The sequence below is a fragment of the Wolffia australiana genome, chromosome 3 (assembly GCF_029677425.1).
Source record: "Wolffia australiana isolate 7733 chromosome 3, ASM2967742v1".
NCBI classification, from domain to species: domain Eukaryota; kingdom Viridiplantae; phylum Streptophyta; class Magnoliopsida; order Alismatales; family Araceae; genus Wolffia; species Wolffia australiana.
This window is the reverse complement of record NC_135837.1, coordinates 7,224,479-7,247,986: the sequence shown is the minus strand read 5'-3', so window position 1 is coordinate 7,247,986 and position 23,508 is coordinate 7,224,479. Positions and strand designations below refer to the sequence as shown.

At 41.1% G+C, this 23,508-nt stretch overlaps 1 protein-coding gene across 1 annotated transcript; it reads right to left on the bottom strand.

The window, feature by feature from the left end:
* Nucleotides 1-19,178: 19,178 nt before the first annotated feature.
* Nucleotides 19,179-20,455, bottom strand: LOC144700813 (LOB domain-containing protein 40-like). Its single transcript, XM_078572361.1, has 2 exons — nucleotides 20,004-20,455; nucleotides 19,179-19,862 (listed from the first exon to the last, which is right to left on the bottom strand). Exons 1-2 carry the CDS (start codon nucleotides 20,224-20,226, stop codon nucleotides 19,330-19,332), a joined length of 756 nt encoding a protein of 251 aa, XP_078428487.1. The 5' UTR covers nucleotides 20,227-20,455; the 3' UTR covers nucleotides 19,179-19,329.
* Between the last annotated feature and the right edge of the window lie 3,053 nt (nucleotides 20,456-23,508).

The following is a 23,508-nucleotide window of genomic DNA, read 5'->3' as shown; positions in this document are numbered from 1 at the left end:
TCGAGTCATTTGTCAAATGACTAAGTGATAGATATATTATGCTGACCTCTTTAGGATACAAACTAAAACCAAGATTGCCCTATCTTGACTGCCCAGCACGATGGACTAGTATGCATGAAATGCTAGAAGAAGTTATTGCAAAGAGAGGTGAGATTGATGTAGGGGCTGCATTTTTCACGATGGGGAGCCAAACAAAGATCTTGCATGAAGAATGGGAGCTATTGAAGGAGTTTACCTTCCTACTAGGACCTTTTGTGTACAAAACAGATCATGCCAACCTATCGAAGGAGTAAGTTGCAGGAGATGTCCTCCTCCTCGTGCGGGCATTATCATCGCACATGGAAGACGTCATGAAGCAGGTTGTTGAGTCCACATTGTTCACCGGCAAGAGACTACCTCAAGATGAACGAGCATCATTGATGGCTGCATGCATCGCCATGCACACAAAACTAGCTGACTATGAGAAGTTATTGTAGAACAATGATGCCATCTTCGTTGTCGCATTGCTTGACCCATTTTGCAAGGGGTCAATGTTTGACGAAGCATCCTATTTGTAGGTTGTATCTTTTGTTTGAGAAATTCTCCCTACTACACTAGCAGCTTTACATGATCAATATGACACAACCATGCCTCGTAAACAACAACCATAAAAGGCTTGGGTCAGTTAGGCCGTTAACAGCAAATCATCTATAAGAACAATATCACCAACTGCTCCATCAGAGCGATTATTCTCTACGAGCTGGTAGAGCATTTGGAAAAGAGCAGTTGTTCTCTGGTACGACATTTTTCTTGACAGTGAAATTGATGTGGAGCCAGATCCATCACGTATGATTCTGATGTATCTTCATTTATGTTAGGTGTATGGATGGTAAAGTGACATACCATTTATTTTAGATGTTGCAAAAGCTTTTGAACGATAGAATGTCTGGACGATGGGCTTATGAGGTATTTTGTGAAGCGTTGCGATGTTGATGCAATACAATTCCAAATTGTTTGTTTCAAACATGAAAAAAACATTTTATTTTGTTACTGTTTCATAATATAATTACGTTGTTTGAAACTGGTTGGAAATGTGATACTTTTCACTTTATATTTGAGTCTTAGATCACATATTACCTAAGCCAGGTAGACCATTACAAGTGCCATGCTGGCATTTGACGAAGTGACAACACAACATTGGCGCTTACCACGGTTGGATTATGTGACTACTCCTTCAACACCTCGTGAAGAAACCACAAGACTCAAGTGTGCATGTCCTCAGATCTGATTCTGAAGCTAATGATGACAACAATGGCAGGTCTGACTTAAATTACAAGAACACCACTACCAATGATCTGCAATTCTCATCGGAGAAAATTTGTATTGATTCATGCCAGTTTGAGATGAATCCTTACAAGCCTTTACTTGACTCTAGCTGACTACATACCCGAGCCACACATTCTAGTGAACTGTAATCCATTTTCTGGCGATGGGCGGACTACACCTACTAGACCAGAAACAACTTTTTTCCAGCAATGATTAAACTTGTCCAGTATCACATCGCACGCAGCCTCCATAAAGGCTAATTCGATCACCCCAAAGCTCCGACAGGGTAATGGATGGCTTGTGGAATGAAATTCTATGTTACCTAGATCTCACCCAATGAAGCGTAATATCTTCAGTAATACGTAAATATATCCTGATATGAAATCGTCCTCATCCAATTACAAATAATGCATACAGATATCATTACTAGCGTGTGAAAGTAGGATTTCATGCGACCTCACTCTTTTCTTTTGCTATCCATTTATACGAACATGTGCACGCCTTGAAGCACTGTCACCAATTCTGATTTTTCTTTAAATGAAATTAGAAATAGTTTGATATTTCTTTTTTGTCTCGACCGACGCATTTATTGAAAGATTAATCACATTTTTTTTCATTGGTCTATGTCACCTCTACAATCAGAAGAAATTTGGTTAGTTATTCATTGGCTTGATTGATTCTCAACCTCTCTGGTAATCTTAGATTAAAATATAAATACCGATAAGAAGATGTTCAAACCAAAAAACCGTATTGCCTTGATTTTGATGAGATAAGCATAGTGGTGTTGATCACTATCTATTGGCTATAACATGCTTACATAGCTTTTCCCCTCCATGCATGCACAATATAGATCCTCCTAAAATGTGTTCTTTCTTCCTTGAGTGTCTCAAGCCTTCAAGACCCTCCTAAAGCTCTCCCATCTTCAAAGAAGGTTTGCCTATTGATGGCAGTATTCCAAAATAGAAGATATCCTTTGCATTGGCTGATGCGAAACGACGGCGGCCGGGATCGAACGGCGCGTCTCGCGTCACCGATAAGACTGATGGAATGATATGATTTGTCTAAACTTGGAATGGAATTTATAAACGAGCAGGTAAGACGTTGGTAAGTAAGCGTCGTAGATTGAGACGATCAACGGGGTAGAACGATCCCGAGATCGGACTCCCGTTGACCCGCAGAATCTACTAGGCGACTAAGTCGGGAGGGGCGTCTTACGGCCCTGAGGAGTTCGAGGTCTAATCAATCAGAAACAGTCCGTTTACCTCCAATGAATCCTGCCCTCAACGTCGGTGGCTATGCCTATTTTTTGATTGCTCGTTCCGGAGATCTTGGCAGGGGACGCGATAGCGGACGACGACACTGCAGGTAGCAATAATACTGGGTTTAGATGGAGGGGAGACGGGCTGACCTTAAGATATGTAGTCGACGGCGTGCTCGATCAGGCGAAATGGTGGTGGGCGAGTGCGCTTGGTGCAGTTTGGAGACGAACACCGAGGAGCTTTACATCGGTGATTGGGACCTTCACGATTCGAGGACGCCGGCGGCGATGACAGGGGACGGCGCCGCTGACGGTCGGATCGGGTGTGGCGAAGCAGGACCGGTCGTCGACGCGGAGGGGAGGCCACGAGGCGGAGGAGAGACCACAGCGCGAGTAGAACCGAGGGCAGAGATAGATCGCGGCGGGCGCGTTCTCTCGGCGGTCACCAATGGCGCGACCGCTGGCGCTGGGAAGGCGCTGCGCGCGGCGTTGAGGCGCGACCGTCCACGGCGGACGGACGCGCGGCGTCGGGTGCGCGGCGTCGCGGCGCTGGAAGGAACCAGCGGCGCGGCGTGAGTTCTGGCGCGGAGCGAGTCCGTCTGGCGGCGAGAAGGCGGGGTGTCAGGGGATCGGAGTTGGGAGAGGGAAGGACGGGAGGGCCGGCGGTGGAACCAAGAAGGTAGGGATAGGGAGTCTCAGAAGGGGTATGGCAAGAACGGGGGGGGGGGGGGGTGTGATCAAGAAAGGACAATGGCAAGGTTGGGGATCAAGGATGGGGTGGGAAAAGGGTGGCAGGATCAGGGAAGGGCGAGGGCGAGGCAGAAGAATGAGGGGAGGTCGACGGGAGGAGATCAAGAAAAGGTTGTTGGTTCAAGAAAACAAGGGAAGATGGTGGAGGATTACCAAGAACGATGGAGGAAGATGATCGAGATGGAGGGAGGAGGAGGATGAGGATGAAGGATGGAATCAAGAACCTGGCGGATTGGGTTCTTGACGGAGTCGCGGGCGTTCCTCCTCGCTGGAGGCTGATGTCCCGATGCCGCACTGCGCCGTTGCTGTCGCGAACCTCGAGGATGCCCAGAGTGATCTCGATGGGAACCCTCTCAACTCTTGACTTGACGACTTCTTGAAAATCTTGAAGGTGCCAGAGTGATCTCGATGGCACGGTTGAACACGTCCCGCCCGGAGTGATCTCGACGGACAAGACGTGGGCTCTACCCTCTCCGGAGTGATCTCGACGAAGAGACGGGGCTAGCCAAACCCCCTACTCTACAGCTAGATAAGGGGGAAGATCTCTGAAAATACTTTTCAATTTCAAAAACTTCCAAGTAGTCCCTTGGGCATGCCCTCCCCTTATATAGGGAGGAAGGGTGCCAAGGAGACGTGGGGAGAGGTTGAACCGTCATGAGACGTGGTTCGACCTCTCCTTACAAAATCAAAATACAATCTTAAAATGAAAATAAAGACGAGGATGGGCCCTACGATACTGGCCCAATCCATAATTCGAAATGCAAAGAAAATACACATAGAAAAAACATAAATTGTTCGAACCTACCCGGAGTACTTAAACCCCGGGTTGCGGACGTCGGCACGAGCTGTCCGACGTGGCTGCTGGCGAGTCGTCGTCGGTCGTCCGGCTGATGTCGTCGTCGTCATCAGGTCGTCGTCGGCACAATGGTCCTCCATCATTGGCATTCTTTTGAACCCTCTCTAAGACTCATCTTCCAATCATTTTATCAAATCTCCATCCTCCCCCTACCAAAATCTGTTGACCAATTTCAGAAGGATGATGGGCAACCGTGAACATGGATGACTTTACCCAAGCTGTACATTTCTAGGCAGAACTGCCAACATGTGTGAGTAAAATCCATGGACCTGTTATTATTTTTGGTGCACCTTTGCCATATCAGCAGCAACCGTCCTTGTAATCTACCATATTAATTAGTAGCCTTCATCCTCCCCTTTTCACTAGATTTCAAAAATAAGGAAATCAGATAGAAGAAAGAGAAATTTTCATTATGATACTTTAGCTTGCTGTTCGATATTCTTGCAAAGAATCGATGGCCGAGATCATAACACATGTTAAATTAAGCATGTAACAATGGGAGCCTCAGGTTAGTTCAACGCATTGTTTTTGTCTGAATCGTATTTCTCTAAGTTGGGAGCCTGTTAGGCTCCGATCCTAACATCTTTTGGATGGATATCTTATAAAATAAACATTCCCTTGAGCATGCAGATTTATACGTGTTTCTCGGGCTTTCTAAAGGGGGCATATTAGATGAGTGTGATGTGTGTTTTCATTAACTCCCTATGCTGACATTCTGAAGAACTGGGGCTCTATGTTAGAGATTTCCAAAGTGTGGTGTCATACTCAAACACTACACTCACATGCCATGGCTGGGGGCTCTCTCTGCATGGTGACCATATACTGCAGTGTCTTTTGGTGTGTTTCAAGTGTACTCTTTATTTATTTTTTTATTTTCATGTTCTTTCTTCTTATCAAGGTCTTCAATGTCTTCAATGGTCTTCCATTTTAGTATTTTATTGATGAAAGACAAAGGCTCCCACAAATTCCCTCAATCATTGAACAAGATGGCCAGACTCCACATTGGGTGCTTTAACAACTGCTCTTCCCCTGTTACAAAACAACAATAACGTAGAGAAATGAAAGGCAGTGAGTGCAAAGGGGGAGCAAGAAGAAGATTCCAGATAAATATTAAGGAATGATGAATGGCAGAAGGGAGAGAAATATAGCAGAACACAAGTATTTTGCATTGGATTCATCGTCTAAATGATACGTGCATGTCACTTTTATATAAATGGACTTCAAAGTATTATTCAAGAATGATTCAATAAGAGAACTCGTGTCTTCAATGTTGGAAGGTTCTGGATGTTGATTCGACATTGGAAGTAGTACCACTATACTTGCTTGTCAAGGTACTATACGTCATGAGTGATCTGATGCATCAATATTTGGAGTTTCCATAACATCTTTAACATTCCCTGTTCAGCGGAAGCTTGATGCAAGATGGAGCTTGGAGCACATCCATTAGATTCAAGATTTTGCGAGTGTTGGTGAGTGCATCAGTGACTTGGTCACGGTTGGGAATGAAGTTGACCTGGATAATAGCTTGAGCTGCACACTCTCTGATTTAGTGATGGTCAATTTCAAGTTTTTTTGTTCGAGCCTGAAAAACTAGGTTTATTTAGCTAAGTGGCATCTAAATTGTTAAGTGAGAATTCGAGTAAGTGTTTACATAATGTTCTTCTGTCCAAAAAATGATATACTGAAATAATGCGTCATATGTTCCCTTGATTTTGAGACATCTGAGATCAACAAATGCTCAGGAGTTAATTTAGAAAATACTTGAGTGAAAGTAGAGGTAAGTAAAAGTTCACTGAGAAGTGATTATACCCATAACATTTCTATAGTGGCATTATCAACAGCTTTGATTCTACTATATAGTGTTGGATCAGGCCACAATAGTATATTTCTTGGCCTCCCAGATTATCAGATTGAAACTTAGATATATCAAGAAACCAATAGTATAAAAAATGATTTGATATCACCTGCGCATCTTGAATCTCTGGATACATGTAGTTGAGATGATGTCAGATAATTAAAAAATATCATGTAGTTGTACTTGCCTTTAGCATAGCAAGTAAATACTTTAGAGTGGCCTGGTGAGTTGATGAGGGACTATGCATGTCTTAACATGCCTTGTTCACAACATAGGATATATCTAGAGGAGTTATGACAATATATTGTAGGTTACCAATAATTTACCGATAGGGGCATCACAATATATTTTTGCACTTTTCTTTCCAATAGGAAAGGATACGATACATCATGGGTACTCGTCAGTTTGTATTTATCCATATTGGAAAAGGATAGAACTTTGATGACATACTGACTTTGGTTGAGATATATACCGAAGGGGATGTATTCAAGTTGGATGTCGAGGAAGTGGTGTTGGACTGAGGTGATACACATCAAAGGTGGCGCCCATGTATTATATAATTGATTGTACACCCCTAGGGTCCAAATAGAGAAAGGGGATATCATATATGTAGATAAGTAAATAAAGGGTACCATTAGAAGAGAATTAATGAAAGAGGGAGGAGTCGGTATGAGAAGTGGTGAAACCAGGAGTGAAAGTAAAGAATTTAATTTTGGAGAACCAAGTATGAGGAGTTTGTTTGGGACCATGTAGAGATTTTTTAAAGACAGACAATAACTGGGTAAGAGGGGGAGAAAAAACCTGGAGGTTGTCGGATATAAATAACTTTGTCAACATTGTTATTGAGAAATGCATTCAAGATATCAAGCTGTTGAATATCCCAATGACCATGGGTGCAAGTGCAAGAAAAATGTGTTGAGTGGTCATGTTGAGTGGTCATATTAAGCACTGTACTATATGTTTTGTGATAATCAATGCAAGGGTTTTCGGTTGAAGCCTTGAGCCATGAGAGGATCCTTATACCAAGTAAAGTTTCCATTGACAAGGACTTTTGTGTGAAAAATCCATCGCAACAGATAGGTTTGATGCTGGGGGAAAGGGGTACTGCATAAAAAGTGTGATTTTATAAGAGAGATATATACTCTAGGTGCATGGATTTGCATCACTTTGGGTGAATAATGGAGCCAGCCATAAAAAGAGCTTTGGGAGGATATACTGTAGATGTGAGACAGAGGATCTTTGGCGGTCAAGTGGGTGGTGGGGGTGATAACATAGATGCATTAGAGATGACAGATGGTATTGAACAGAAATCTTTTTTTTGTTCCAAAATATAAACATGTTCCAAAACTAGAACAGCATTTGTCCCCTTTATGACGAGCATTATAGCCCATAAATACAATTCATTTTGAGCCTTGGGTGAGTTTACAATCAGCATATGTCCTAAAAATGAGAAAGCATAGACACCCAAAAGCTTTTAAAGAATAATAATATGGATAAGAAGAGTAGAGTACTACCTCATATGATGAGCGATGCTGCAGAATAGGAGTAGGCATTCAATAAAGTGAGATAAGCAACGGTAACAACACTTTCATCCTACAATAGTTGAGGCATGGATGCATAATGCACCATGGAAAGGGCTGTTTCAATAATGTGGTGTTGCTTTTATTCGGCTGTGCTATTTTTTTTTTTAACGATTGTGTGGAAAAGATATTCAATGTTGAATATCTTGGTGACAAAGATGTTGATGCAATGAATAATATTCTCCCCCTCCCACAATCTGAATGAAATGCTTGTGCCTTATGATTTAGTTTTCTTTCAACATACTGTTGAAACTGAATGAATGTGGTGAGAAGGTCACATTTTTGCTTGAGGGGGTAGGCCATGAGTACCTCTTCTATGCATCAAGGAACGAAAGATAGTATTAAAAACCCAAATGGGAGAGAACAAGTGGTCCACAAAGGTAGAGTGTATAAGTTCAACTTGTTGTGGAAATATTTTAAAGGAGTTATAATAAAATAAGTATTTGGCTTTGGATAAAGCGCAATATTTGCATCCATGCTTTTGAGGGAGTTAAGTTAGTGGAAATCCAAAGCCAGAAAAATACTAATCATAAATTTGGAAATATGGATGTCTCAGAGTGTGATGCCAAGATGGAGCTAGGGCAAAGGTGTTTAGGTGAGCCAGATACATTGGAGGAAGGTGGTACATGCCATCACGTGTGACACCATTCAGTAGTGTGGCTTTAGGTATTTGATCCATGATAGGACAAAAATTAGAGTGAAATTCAATTTACATATTATAGTCAAGTGTTAGTTTCAGAACTGATTGTAGATTTTTTTTTATAGTAGGAAAATGTAAAACATGATTGAGGTGAAGACGTTAATTAGAAGTTGGTAAGAAGATGTTACCAGTGGAAGAGATTCACAAACCTTACCCACTGCCTATATACAGGTTGTCCGATCCTCGATTCTGAGTGGATTGATAGACCACATGACCCATTACACCACTTGTAAGCATGTCTACCAACTTGACATCCCCATCAGATGCCAGAACAAATCAATAAGGAAATCCTCAAGAAATCCTAACTAAACATGTACCCCCAAGGCCTTATAAAGCTTATCAGTCATGACATCATCTAGTAATGGAAATACTTGACGCCCACAATTATCTCCCTACATTATGTTTGTAATATTTTCACAACTACAAATAGTTGTCATCGTTGTAAACACAATTGAGGAGAATATACAATATAAACACTCTTGTTCTTCTCTCTTCCTTTTCTCCTACTTCTAATCTTAAGCAAGATCAATTCCTAACCTGGTATCAGAGCATGACGAAAGCAACCCTCTCTGTTGCGACATCTTCTTCTTCCGCAACAATGCGTTCTTCGAGGCTCAAGAACTAGGTCTGCATGGCAAACTTGTGACAAGTCCTAGTAGTAATTCTGACAGGCGCGATGGTTTAAATGAAGCTCAACAACGAGAATTACCAAACATGGAAGAATGCAATTCTGCCTCTTCTCAATGGGTGATTTAATGAATTTTATAGAAGAATTTCCTCCTCCAATCTCTAGTTCAGATGATCAAGGAAATACAACTGCTAATCTTAAGTACAAGAAATGGTGGAGGATAGACCAACAAGTATTGGGATTTCTCCACCAAACTATCTTCGAAGTTGTCGTTTCCCATACCAGCAAAGCAAGTTCAACATGAGAAGCTTGGGAAAAGCTGAAGTTTGCCTTCGCTTGATTGAGTCAAATTCAACTGATGGAACTTCAGCAGCACTATCACAATATGAAGAAAGGGTCTATGAGCATTGATGATTATGTAAAGCATTTCAGGTCACTAACTGAAGCTTTGGCACTTGTTGGGCAACCAGCAAATGAGTCTTCTATTGCATTTACTTTCTTACGAGGACTTGGCTCTGCCTATACTCAATTCTCAATTACCATCAACGCAAACCTTGGCCATCTATCCTTCAATGAGATTATGACTAATCTCAAGGCTCACGAAGCCTTTCTTATGTTTAATCAAGAGGAAGAAACTCTCTTTTCCTCCTGGTCCAAATAGTGTCCAAGTCCCTCTGACATAGGCTATAGCCAGCTATAGCCTATGTTGTTGGATCTACTAAAAACTCAGCCTGGTATCCTGATAGTGGTGCAACTCATCACATCATTGATATCAGCAGAACCTAGCCCATCATCAAGAATCCCATGGCAATGATCAACTACACATTGGTGACGACGCATGTTTGAAAATATTCTCTATTGGTTCCTCCAAAAATTCCACATCCAGTAAAACTGTCTATTTAAAAGACATTCTTCATGTGTCAGATATTACCAAAAACTTATTGTCTATTCACAAGTTCACTAACGATAATAATGTTTATGTTGAGTTTCACATTCTTATTATCTTGTGAAGGAAAAAGTCGCACATGAAGTTCTTCTTCAAGGAAAAATTAAGCATGGTCTCTACTATTTGAAGTCACTAGCCTCAACTAAAGCCACATTCCTCGATGAAAAGACGTCGGCTGAAGTCAGGCATGCTCAGCTTGGACACCCTCAATTTAGAACTTTGCAGCAAATTATCAATAGATTTGGTTTACCTACTACTCATCATCAGCGCAAAAATTATGCGATTCATGCAACATTTCTAAACCTCATAAGCTACCCTCCTCTCCAACTGCTCATCACTCTACAAAATTGTTAGAGATCGTTCACAATGATCTCTGGCTTCCTTCCCCTATTCTCTCACATTCTGGCTTCTCTTGTTATGTTATATTTATTTATGTTTTCAGCAAACTCATGTAGCTTTATCCTCTTAAATGAAAAAGTGATTTGCTCACTACCTTTACAGCTATCCAACGCCGAGTTGAAAAACAATTTGACACCCGCATCAAATATCGCTAAACTGATTGGGGTAAAGAGTACCAAAATTTTCACACATATTTTAAGTCTAACGACATTTTTCATCTAGTATCTAGTCCCCATACTCTAACAAAATGGCATTACCAAATGCAAATATTGCCACTTAATAGAAACTACTATTCTTTGCTCCATACTGCTCACATGCCTAAAAAGTTTTGGGATGAAGCTGTTGCTGTAGCTTCATTCCTTATCAATCACATGACCACCTCTGCCCTTAATAATAAATCACCTTTTGAATATTTTTTCACTACTTCATCTGAGTATTCCTTCTTACAATCGTTTGGATGTCTCTACTATCCTTATTTATGTCCTTGTTCTCATCACAAACTGGATCCTCCGTCTACGAAGTCAGTCCTTTTGGGTTACAGTTCTCTCCACCTAGATTACAAATGCCTCTTGCTCCGTTCAGGTAAAATTTTCATTTCACGTCATATTATTTTTTATGAACCTATTTTTCCATTTTCCAATATTATGCACTTACCTGCCGCAAGCCTTCTTGGTTCTTCCCAAATCACTCCATGTTATCTCCTCTTTACATTTATAACTTGCATATTTAGTACATTCATAATTATTCTTACATGCCTATTTGCATTAGATCACTCATATTTGCATGTTATCAATCTAAAAATGATTAAATCTATTTTTAGAATTTATTTCTGAAATTTCTACATTGTTGTGTATTTTTTGGGAATGTTCTGACAATAGATTCTAAAAGAATATAATTTTTGGGGCTGGATTTGATTTTTCTGAAATTTATTGACATTAAATTTAGAAAAATATGATTTTTCTAAGTCAAAAAATATATATTTATAAGTATTTTTTGGGCTTTATCTTATTTAATATGAATTTTAAAAGTATTTTTGTCTTTTTTTTGTGCCACCACATGTCGTCGTTCGATTCGTCAAATGACGACGAATCATCCCACCCAATGATGATTGGCACCAGTCAATCATTAACCAGGCAATCATAGCCTTACGATTCACGAAGCAATGATTGCACTAATGACTAACACATTTTTTATGTTTTTTATTGGCATAGAGGGACGTGGCATGCTCGTGTCCTTTCATTCAAAAGAAAAGGAAAAAGAGAAAGAAGAGAGAGGGTGATATGGCGTTGACGTGCTGCCATGTCATACTCGAGAAAGAGTTTTTTATGCTTTTTCTATTATTTTTCTTTGTCCTTTTTCAAGGTACACGTGGCACAAAACACGAAAAGCATGAGCGCAGAATAGTAAAAGTGCAAAATATCAAGAACTTTAACTTCTTTAAGGACACAAAAAATGAGGACGCTAATGAGGAAAGAGAAGGAAATCAAGGGCAAGGACTAGCTCAACTTCAAACGGCCATAACTTTTGATCTACAACTCTGATTGAGCTGAAATTTTTAGTATTGCTTTGCCTTCCCCTTTTATTTCCACCCATACCCTCTGATCTATAAATAGAGGTCTAAATCATTGTGAAATTCATCTTGAACCTGCTTCCTACTTGGGTGGGTTGATTGAATGATAGTGAGTTTTGAGATCCATCAAGTGTGTTCTTGGTGTCTTGGGTGTGTGGGAAGAAGTATAAGAAAAGAAGGGGAGCTTACCAGTACTCGCAAATCACCGTGATCCTGCCAGAGCATAAGGATCTAAGGTACGTGTCCTCGCCTTGCGTTATTTCTCCCGACATCATCGTTAGCATAATGATAGTTTCTTATCATCTTTTTATTTATCATTTCACTTATTTACATCCCCATTATCACGTCTCTATCTTTACCATCATACCGTTCATGCATTCGATCACTATCGTATCTGTCACACCCTCTACCTTATTCTCGTGACACTTTGCGTAATTTTAATTATATTTCCTCCATATCACTATCTCGCCTATTCTATTCTCGTATCTATCTCTTCTTGCACCAATAATCACTATAGTAAGAAAATTAAATCCTTAATCATCGTTCCCTATGGAGATGATCCGTACTCATCACTAACTAAATACTCTTAATTAAGTAAGGTTAAATATATTTTTGTTGAATAATCTCAAGTACCAACGACGAATTAAAACCCACAATTTGAGATTATCACCCATCAAATATCCATCTCTAGCATCTCCTTCTTGTCCCTCTCCTACGTCATTTCCCCATTGTCCCTCTCCTTTTTCGCCCACCATCTCCTCTCCCTCTTCTCCATGGTCTATTGTTCTACCTCATTTTGTTCATGCCTCATATTCTGACCTTCTACCCACCCTCGATCACATACCCAACCCTGATGTTCCTCTCAAAATTAAACCTCTTCATACCTTCTACACTTCTCCTCTGCTCCATAATGACCTTTGTCCTTCCTCTCTCACTCCATTTCCTAACCGCTAAAGCTTCTCCTCAGTCAAACATCCTCTCCCTCGTGCTCTTATGGCTCAATTATATAATTTCATTGACCCCAAATCTTTCCAATCTTCTTCTCAACATCCCCATTGGCTGGTCGCCATGACTTCTAAGTATTGTGCCATAATGCCGAACAGAGCACATTGACTCTTGTTTCTCAGAATGCCAATTTCCACGTCATTGGTTGCAAATGGGTCTATTGGTTGAAATATACTCCCACTGGTTTCATTTGATAAATACAAAGCTTGCTTGGTCGCCAAAGGTTATAGTCAACAAGAAGGCTTTGACTTCACTGATACGTTCAGCCTTGTCATCAAGCATACCGCGATTCATCTTTTGCTCTCCATTGCCATTATTCATCGTTGGTGGATTCATCAAGTGGATTTTTCTAATGCTCTTCTCCATGGTGACTTACATGAAACTATCTACATGGATCAACATCCAGGTTTTTGTCGCTCGAGTCAACCAACTCATGTATGTAAACTTCAAAAATATCTTACGGTCTTAAAAAATCTCCTGAGCTTGGTTCCAAAAACTCACATCCTCTATTGTGCATCTGGGTTTTCTCGGATCCAAGACGGATACTTCCTTATTCTTTCAGCTTACGCCTATACCCATTTTTATTCGTATCTATGTAGATGATATATTACTCCTTTCCCCTAGCACGTCTTCAATCATTCAACTCGTTCACCAGCTTCACTATGATTTTTCTCTTAAAGATTTGGGTCATGCTCTTCACATCCTCATCATTCAACTCACGCCTCATGCCAATGGGTATACTTTATCTCAATCCACATACATTGCTTCCCTCTTGGAACGTTCTAACATGACCGCCTATAAGCCTCTGCCCACACCCTATGCTCAATTCTTCTCCTCTCCCCCATCTTCTCCAATTAGTTGATGTAACTCTTTATCGCCAATTAGTTGGTGCCCTTCAGTATCTCGCTCTTACATGCCCATATATTGCATTTGATATCAACCCCGCTTGCCAGAAAATGCATTCACCTAACTCTGCTGATATGCAGGCCCTTGAACATCTACTTCACTATCTTAAAAGCAGCATTTCCTTCGGGTTAGTACTTCACCAAAATTCTGGTTTAACTATTAACACTTTCAGCGATGCAGATTGGGCTGGTGATTATGTTGATCACCACTCCATGGGTGCCTTCCTCATCTATCTCTACGACAATCTTGTATCATGGAGTTCTAAAAAGCAATCCACAATGGCGCACTCAAGCACTGAAGCTGAGTACAAAGCCATGCCCAAGTAAGTTGTCCAAGTTCTCTTGATTCAATCTCTACTCAAGTAAATAAACCATCTTCCACATTCACCACCCATTCTTTGGTGTGAAAATCTTGGAGCTACGCACCTTGCTGCAAATCCTATATTTCATGCTCACACCAAGCACATCGAGATTGACTATCATTTTGTTTGAGAACAAGTATTTAGCAAGAACCAAAAAATCAAAAATTTTCCCAGCAAAGATCAGTTGTCCAACGCATTCACCAAGCCCCTTTCTAAAGTCCGTTTTATTCACATTATGTCCAAGCTTAACTTCTCCACTCTGCCCCCGCCGTTGCACTTGTTGGGGGGTGTCAGCGAGTCAAAAAACTCTACATTCCCATAAGATGCTAGAACCAACCAATAAGGTTCACACTAATCCTTAGGAAAACCCGACAGAACATGTACCCCCCAGATCTTATAAAGCTTATCAGTCGGGATGTCATCTAGTACGGAAAATACTTGACAGCCACGATTATCTCCCTAATATAACCATCGCAACGACTATATTATGTTTGTAATATTTCACAATTAAAAACAATTGTCATCGTTGTAAACAAAATTAAGGAGAACATACAATACAATAACTATTGGATTCTTTCTCATACTTCTAATCTCATGCTAGAACAATTCTCTACACCACTATTAGGGTAACAGTGAGGAGTAGTAGGATTCAACTTTGGACATGGTAATATTCCTTGATGGGATACATATGCTTGAGGTACATGCCTCCTTGCAATGAACGTAGGACAGTTTGAAGGAACTTGATTGATTGGTGAAATAATTGTTGTCTGTCAATCCTCTAGGGCTTTATCCTAATCTGTAATAGCACACATTTTCCCTAGGGCCAACATGCTTACAAATCTGGTCTTTAAGTCCTATTCTACCTTGCTGATTTTGGTTTGTTGGTGGGCTGCCTCGTTAATCGCAATCTCTGTTACTGCTTGATCTGCCTTTAATGTTTGTGGATTCTTGGCCATCTTGCAATTGATGTACCATGAGAGTTGGTGCTTCACTTTCATCTTCTCCAAATATCAGCTTTGTGATGATAGTGCCAAAGGATAACAATGATGAATGGGTGTTGACGCTTGTGTGGAATGATTGGTATTTGGGTCCAAACACATGCTAAGGAGCAAATTTCAAGGTGTGATCATTCATGATGCATCCAACTAAACCTAAAGATGTCTAAATATTTTGAATATCTTGAACAAAATTGTCAAAACTGCCAATAGCTCGACAAAGATTGTGGAGTCACCTCCATTACTCGCAACTATGAGCTGGAGGATAGCTCATGATTTGGCGTAAGCCAAGCTGCATGTGTCATATCATAATGTCAGATTTCGAACAAATTTGTAAGTCATCGGCGATATAATGGTGGCCATAACAGCCATATGACATTTCCACAGTCCGTGCTGAGGGGCAGAGAAGGCTAGGAGCAATCAAGCTATTTTGTGAGTGAGATGTAAGCCCAGATCTTGAGCACGCACTATTGCCACAACTTGACAATGTCATAGAGGGTAGTTTAAGCAAGTGATCTCCACACCTGCGACTAAGGGGAAAAAAGTTGTGTTCCTTTGTGAACATGTGAATGAACACGAACAAACATGAACATGAACTGAACAAATCTCATCCGAATGGGTTTGCAAACAGCCCAGCTATTCGCCCATGGTTGGCATTTCCAAGGAATTTTTTTATAGAAATAACAGTATTATCTCTCACCTCCCCCTTGGGCCACCTTCCCTCTCTTATCGAGAGAGGGATTGGAGATCCTGATCTCTCCTCACCCCACCTCTCCCCTTCTCCCCTTCTCTCCATGTATCCGCCTCCCTCTCTTGTGCCCCTTCCCATTGCCCCTTGTGCCCCCCCTCTGGTGATCCCTCCCATCTTTCCTCCCTTCCTCTCTCTCTCTCTCTCCTATATCTCGTGTATATCCCTCTCGCAACCTTGCCCTCTCAGCCACGTGCCTTCCTCAGGCGATCCCTCCCCTCCCCCCTTCCCACCTCTCTCTCTCCCGTCTCTCCTCTCTCTCTAATAATACATGATTACAGGTTTTTCAAAAGGCACAAGTTCATGAACGAATACGATCAAACCGAACACGAACACGAACAACAATTTGACCTATTTGTTCATGGATGAGCATCCTTTTTCTAGGACGAACGACCAATTTCCCAACCCAAAATATGACTGAGAGTAGCTTGTGTGGCAGATCCCTTAGGTGATCTTGTTATGTCTTAAAGGATGTTGTTTGACTGCTTCATCAAACTCACAAATTCCTTGGGGATTCGAGAGAAGCAAATCTGGTACAATTGTTGGAACCTAGCTCTCTCACTTCAGCAACTTACATAGAGAAGGGAAGCACATTCACTCACTCTCTTGGTCTCACACAGAGGAAAAAGATTTAATTTCGCACTTTCTTGATCTCACATAGAGAAAGAAAGATTAATCTCTCACTCTCTTCATATCACACAGAGAAACAAGAAGAACGAACACTTTGAGAGAGGAATGAACTAGTTGATGCACACAGCGTACTACAACAATGAAACTCATATATATTTATAGGCTCTCCCCCATAACTGCTTATGGACTTAAACAAACCTTGACAACACATCTGTCCATGTGCTTGGGCTTCAAAGCCATCAGTCTTTACCTCCTCTAAATCTGCTCTTGCCTCCACATCTCTCTACAAATCAGTGATCTCTTTTGCCTTGATTTATTCCTTGAAACATTCAAACTAAAACTCCAATAATAACTGAGTCAATATTAATATCCAACAACCATGATAAAAAATAGAATGACTAAAGGAAATGAAATAGCGTGAGTTGGGGGAGAGGGAAGAAGAAGGCAGTTGCAGATAACGAAAGAGGAATGAAGATTGTAACAAGGGAGATAAGTGTAGTAGAACACATGGAATTTGCATTGGATTTCTCGTCTCTAAAATAATACTGGCAAGTCGTTTTTATAGAAATGAACTTCAAACTATAATTAGATAACAATTCTGTAGGAGAACTTGCGTCCTCCATGTTGCAAGGGTTCTGGATGTTGATTTGACACTCTGCCATTATGAGATTAGATGTCCTGATGTCTTTAATACCGCCCTTATCCCAATATTGGTCTGTCGAGGAATCAATGGATAACAAAAAACGTGACGGAGAAGGGTGCAAAATCAAAAAAACGTTCACTGCAGTATTTCCCATTTTAACTGGTCCAGGAGAATATAAAGGCAACTCAGATAATTTTTCAACGTTGCACGTTTTTTTCCGCCGGAGGCACCTTATCCTGTTTTAAATGCAAGTTGGGCAGAGGGATGCGGGTAGCCGGATACTGTGTACGCGGACTCCACAAATGTGGCGCAAAAGAAACCGTGTAGTCCATGCGCCTGCTTTGCAATTATTATCTACTAACGTGGGGTCGCATTGATCACACTTTTTTTAACCATGACGAATCTATCAACGCGCATAGAATGGCGCAAAGTTTTAGGGGAAGGACAGCGACTGCGAATGGGGCTTTCTGTCATTTACCTTCGAAAACAAATAATAATTAATAAAAATATATTTACGCAATTTTTAGAGGTGATCTCCTCCCCATTTCCGATTATTTCGGCATAATTATGAGCGAGGAAGCCCGACTGAACACCCCAATAAAACCCCGAGTTAATTATCGCGCCAGCCCTCTGGGTATGGCAAGGAGGTCTGCCTAGGCTAGCCCATGTTCATGCAGACCGTAGAATAGTCGTCAGTCTACCCAAAGGTGGGTTAATGAGATCATTAATTAGTCCTGCAAATGCATATTAGATGAGATACGTAGATAATTACGATTTCCTTGTTCCAGACCAGTTACTTATAGTTCAGTATTCGTAAGACAGGAACCATAAAAAATTTAGTTATGACATCACACGAGGAATAAGATCGTGGAAGTTATTAATCTCTGCCGCGATAGAATTGCATTATCCTCTTTAATTGCCTCGCAAATCTACCGCCCGTGACTTTTTTCTGGCTTACCATGTCGTTCGAATTCTATTGAGCAAGTCTGGGAAAAAACGATAAATTGAAATAAAATAGAAAAAAAACTACGGGCTCTTTAGAAGTGAAGGATAGGAGCTCCAGATATTCTCTTTTACCAACACATCTTGATTGTCGTCCCACGCGCAACGCAGCGAGGACGTCGGTGAGATAGAAAAATCGAACGCGGTAGCGCGAGGCTGGCACACGCCGGACAAAAATAAAATATGTAAACACGCTATTATTTGTCACTTCACGGGCGGCAGTCAATATTTTTAAACAAGTATTTATTATTAAACAGGCGACAGCCGTGCAGTAGGTGACTAAAAAAATGTTGTTATTTAGTTCTTGATTGACGAGAGCTTGGAGTCGAAAAATTCAGAGGCGCCGTTGCCTTCTAGAAGATGTGGACGCGATGATGTGATTGAACACGTAATCAATACGTCATATCTTATCATCTCATTTATTTAATTCGCCACCACTTTGCCCAAGGCCACAGCGAAGCGTTGAAGTTAGCCTGACGTTCATGTCCACTAAGGCTCCCTGTAAAATTCGGATTTGTTGTCTCACATTCTGATCTATCCTCATGATGATAAGAATAACAAATGTTAGTTATTTATTCAGAAGGGTCTTAATCATGCAAATGTTCTTCAAATGTTGTTCGGTTCTTACTCTGAAGCCCATGGGAGCCCACTCGGCTAAATAATTAAATTTGCAGTGACATAATATTTAGGCGTAAAATATATTGTTATGATGCATATGTATTCGTTTTTTTTCATTTAAAGAAGTTTTATTTGACCTAATTATGGATCTTAATGAACAACTGCGACGCAACTAGGCTGATTTGTGAAACCCCGGAAAGGACCTATCCTTTCGGAGTAGCAATAAATCGTCAAAGTTCAAGAATTTCAGAACAAATTAGACAAACCAATGAAATTGTTGTCTCAATAACTCCTCTTAGTCGCCACGCGACCTTACTCATCATTGTAATGTCTTCTTGATCCAGGATACTAAGTCTTCAAGCGGGTGCAGGACAGTGGAATGAGCGATAGACATAAGCGCTGAATTTAAAATGACAGCGAAAGGAGCGAAATCTGGTAAAGAACTGTATATAACGATAAATGAGGAAACAAATCGGTCGTTCAAGCAAAAATATGGGGCATCCTCTTTGTCAGGCCGACGCTTTCAAAAACACTAAAGATACGCTAAAACCCTCATTTTCTGATTGCTCAACGTTTAACTGCCGCCGCTGGAACTGGTTTCTAGGAAAGGGCTGTCAATTGTGCGCCACCCCAGCGTCAGCTCCAGCTCTATTTCCCTCTGGTCCTCCGTCGCCAAATCTCCCAAGGCATGAGACGCGATATCGATGTTCTCCTCATTCTCTTCGCCGGGGACGCGCTCTCTACTCTGGCTTCTCCAATGTCCATTTTCCTCTTCGTCGACAGAAGACTGTAACACGGATGACTCTGTAGCTACGTTGGAGAGCGTCCCTTTAACAAGTTTCCTTGACCTCTTAAAACGACCTTTTCCCGAAGTCTTGCTTCTATTTGCGACGTGGCGGATGTCGTAGCACAGCGCCTTGTGGGCCGAACGGGGCCTCGGGTTTTGGCTGTTGTCCGCGAGAGCGCATGCGATCCGTCGGCCGCAGAGGACGGCTTCCACGGCTTCTTGGCAGAGTTGCCATCTCCCAGAAGAGATTAGTCCCACAGAGCCGTAGACTGGGTTGACGATCCTCCCACACGCCTCGTAGAGCAGCGATCGGAAAATTGCTGCATTGAACGACCGGCAACAAGAGAGCGCCCGCGGTCGTTAGACAGAGCCGAATACAATGCGTGACTCCCGCTCACGCCCTACGAGCAGAAGAGCGTAGAAGACCGTGCGGAAGAAGAGAAATTAAGGGTCTGTCTTACCTGGGCGGATATGGGCCTCGCCGGCGGTGACGAGGTTGAGCAGGCCGGCTCGGCCGTAGAATTTGGCCAGGAAGAGGGTGGCGTAGGCTTGGGAGTGGGCACTGTTGATCCAGTTGAGACAGGGCCTGATAACGCACCGCTCGCTGCACCCCTTTCGAAGAACTCGACATCCGTTGCAGCTGACGATTCGCATGTTTCTTCCGTCCGTATCCCCTCCCTTCATTTCCTCCTGGGTTTTGGGCGAACGGTGAAGTGGGAAAGCCGGACTCTGGTACTTATCTTTTATGGGCCTCGTTGCTATTTTTCTGACTTTTCTTGTCCTTCAATATCCAAGAGTTAACTAGAGTCTCTCTCGAGAGGGAAACAAAGAGACGGAGCGAAGAAAGAAATTCAGCGCAAAATATAATCTTATCAGCAAGATAACGGGAGGGAGGTGATACTGAATTTTAAGTTCTCGGCAGTCCACGGTCTTTAAGAAGCTAGATAGGGAGGACGGAGGTAGAGACAGCAAGTGGGACAGATAAGGGAGGGGCCACCAGGGCGCCCACAGTTCGTAACACCAAAACCGGAAACCGCTACCAATTGATCGGAGATTTTTTCGCGTCAAACAAGTTTGTACAAGTGGAATCTGTGACGGAAAGTTCTCTTTTCTTATTCGCATCACCGACTATTTTTGTTTTAGTCTTCCTATAAATAATTCCATGCTCACGTGGCTGGGGCTTTACGTCGTCAACAAAGCCACATATGGTACCCATCTATGATCGTCACCCGAAGACTTATTTCTTTCATGCCAGTTGCGCCAATCCTATAATTCATCCATGTCTGTCGGATGAATAGAGTCGATCGAATATAATATCTTATACGCACCGCCTCTTCTAGAAACTTAAAGATTTAATTATGCATTCTGCCAGAATCCCGAGTCGCCATTATGGACGACAAACTTTGATGAGGTGAGAAAATAAGGCATTTTTTCTTTTAGTATTGGTCGGGCGTGTGTCAGCCACCCAACTAGACGAATGATTATCTCCGTCCATCCCTATTCACACCAAAATCAAATTAAATAAGTGTGTTTCCCCGATAAATATAAGAAACCAAGCGAAAAGGGGGAAGATTTAAAAAAACTTTTATTGAAGTTGTTCGAGTATCTCTTTCGAAGATGAATGACGCAAAGCTTGGTAAGATAAGAGTCACCCAGGTGCAGACAACTCGAGAAGATGTTTGCGAGGTGGGTGGTAAATACAATGTTTCAAGAATCCTAGAGCGTATATTTATTGAGTGGCCTCAACGTCTGATAAGGGCCACACGAAGGCCGGCGCGTGGAATCCACGTTCGCTTCACCGCCAAATAGAAAGTATCCACGCGCCTTCGGCATTTTCTTCTAGAATACTCTTGTCTAATGACGGCGACAACACGTCGGTAATTAATCTTGCAAGGCTGGCTCGCGGAATGCACGTCCCCTTGTGCCACTTACAGAGCCTCGACGCGGTAGACGCCGACCTATTGACTAGCGAAGTCTGAATGAAAGACTGAAAAATAATAAAATTCTATTTTTCACCGACATGTGGTTCAACTATACTCTACGATTCGACAGACGACACTAATGCAAAGAGAGGAAGATTTATTTTATTTTCATAAGTTTAGGTCTATATTTCTTTAAGGCGAACCATAATAGTTTTTTTTTGTTTGATCTCACCAATGAAACCATCATATTCATAGTCCAACTCTAACTGAATGACGCTGATCAATGGATGTATACTTACACCAGGTCTCTAGAGAAAGATATAAGCTACGTTTTAACCACATTCATACATTTTTTCGTTGGATATATATTTTGGAGGCTGTCTTTTAGTACTGGAGAAAACTTAGATAGAGTATTGGTTGTGATGGAAGCAAAGACTTTCAGGTTTTGTCAAACTTCATCTAGAGAGAATAATTCCACAACGATTAGGTATATATGCTGCGGTATTTAATTCCTCTCCTGAAAACACACTTATTGAAAAATTAACATCGTGAAATTCTATATTTATTTTGACTCAAATAATCATATATGTGCAATCTCAAGTTTAACATGATTTATAATCTACTTGTAGAATGATATCGTAATCCCTATGGGCTTTCTCTTATTTTTATAGATTTTCCTGGCATCATGTACATAAAGAAAATAATTTTCTTGGTATACATATTTAAAATTATCTCACATTAAATTCAAAGGGTATAACTATTTTAAGTCACAGTATATCTTTCTAATATTTTTGTCAATTAAAATATTATTGCAAATCATGACTATTTTTTGAATTAAAATATTACCAAGAGTACAATTTTCCATTATTTTATGGAAATATTTATTGCAGTTTATTATTCTTTCAGCTTTTCATAACTTTGAGTCCTGGTGGAAATCCAGAGAGAAAACGTATGAAGGGTGACGGAATTAGAGGGCTGAGATTTCAGATATTTAAATCCTGATATCTCACTATCCTGAAGAACTTTTCGTGCTGGATTCTTTAGCATAACTTCATATTTCCATCCTCTTTCCATCTGTAATAGTTGGATCTACAAATAGATTCGTTGATTCATGTAAAAAGTGTCTTTGAATTGGTCCTACTCTTTTAGGCCGAGTGAAATAAAGTGATTTTATGATCCGCCAACTTTACTGAGTCTTCTCTGTTCAATTGAAGTTAGAAACCAAAACAAAAGTGTGCAGGCTCTCTCCCAACACAAATCCCCTTGATACCGGTGGAATATAAGGACCTCAGATAAGCGCTCTTGAACTTAATTTGCCTTATCTTCTTGACATCATCATTATCCACCCATGTCCATTTATCACATCCATCCATCCATATCCATATGCTCACATCCGTCCATCCATATCTTACTTATTCATGTCCTTTGTAGACAATATTCGTGTCGTCATCTCGGAAGGTCACATCAGTATCTGTGATCTACATGAGGTTGTCTAAAATGATTACATCATCGATCATTAACTTCGGTGACATTGGGGACATTGTCTTATTTGGTATAGTCATGAGTTTGCAATATTGGTCCTATCGTCTCAGTTGGTAATATCATCTTGGTTTGTCATATTACTATTCAGTGACATTTTCTCAAAGAAGCATGTTGTTGATCACTAACTTTGACAATGACATTGGTCGGTGATGTCAAGACATCGTCTCATTTGGTCATGTAAATTGACAAGAGTATTGGCCATGATGTCTCAGTTAATGGCATCATCACCATTGATCAGGTCATTGCACGACAATGTTAGTGAGATTATCTCCGATGATCATCTCGTGGATTACTGATGTCAATGCCACTATTGGTTGGTGATGTTGACAGTATTGTCATACTTGGTCAAGTCATCTATAAGAAATGAGGGCCACATTGCCTCAATTGGTGGCATCGTCTGTCACCTCGTTAGCTAGTGATGTTGGTGATTTTGTGTCAAAAGTCACATCATCAATCACAGTTCTCGCTGATGACATTGGTTGATGACATCAAGGATGTTGTG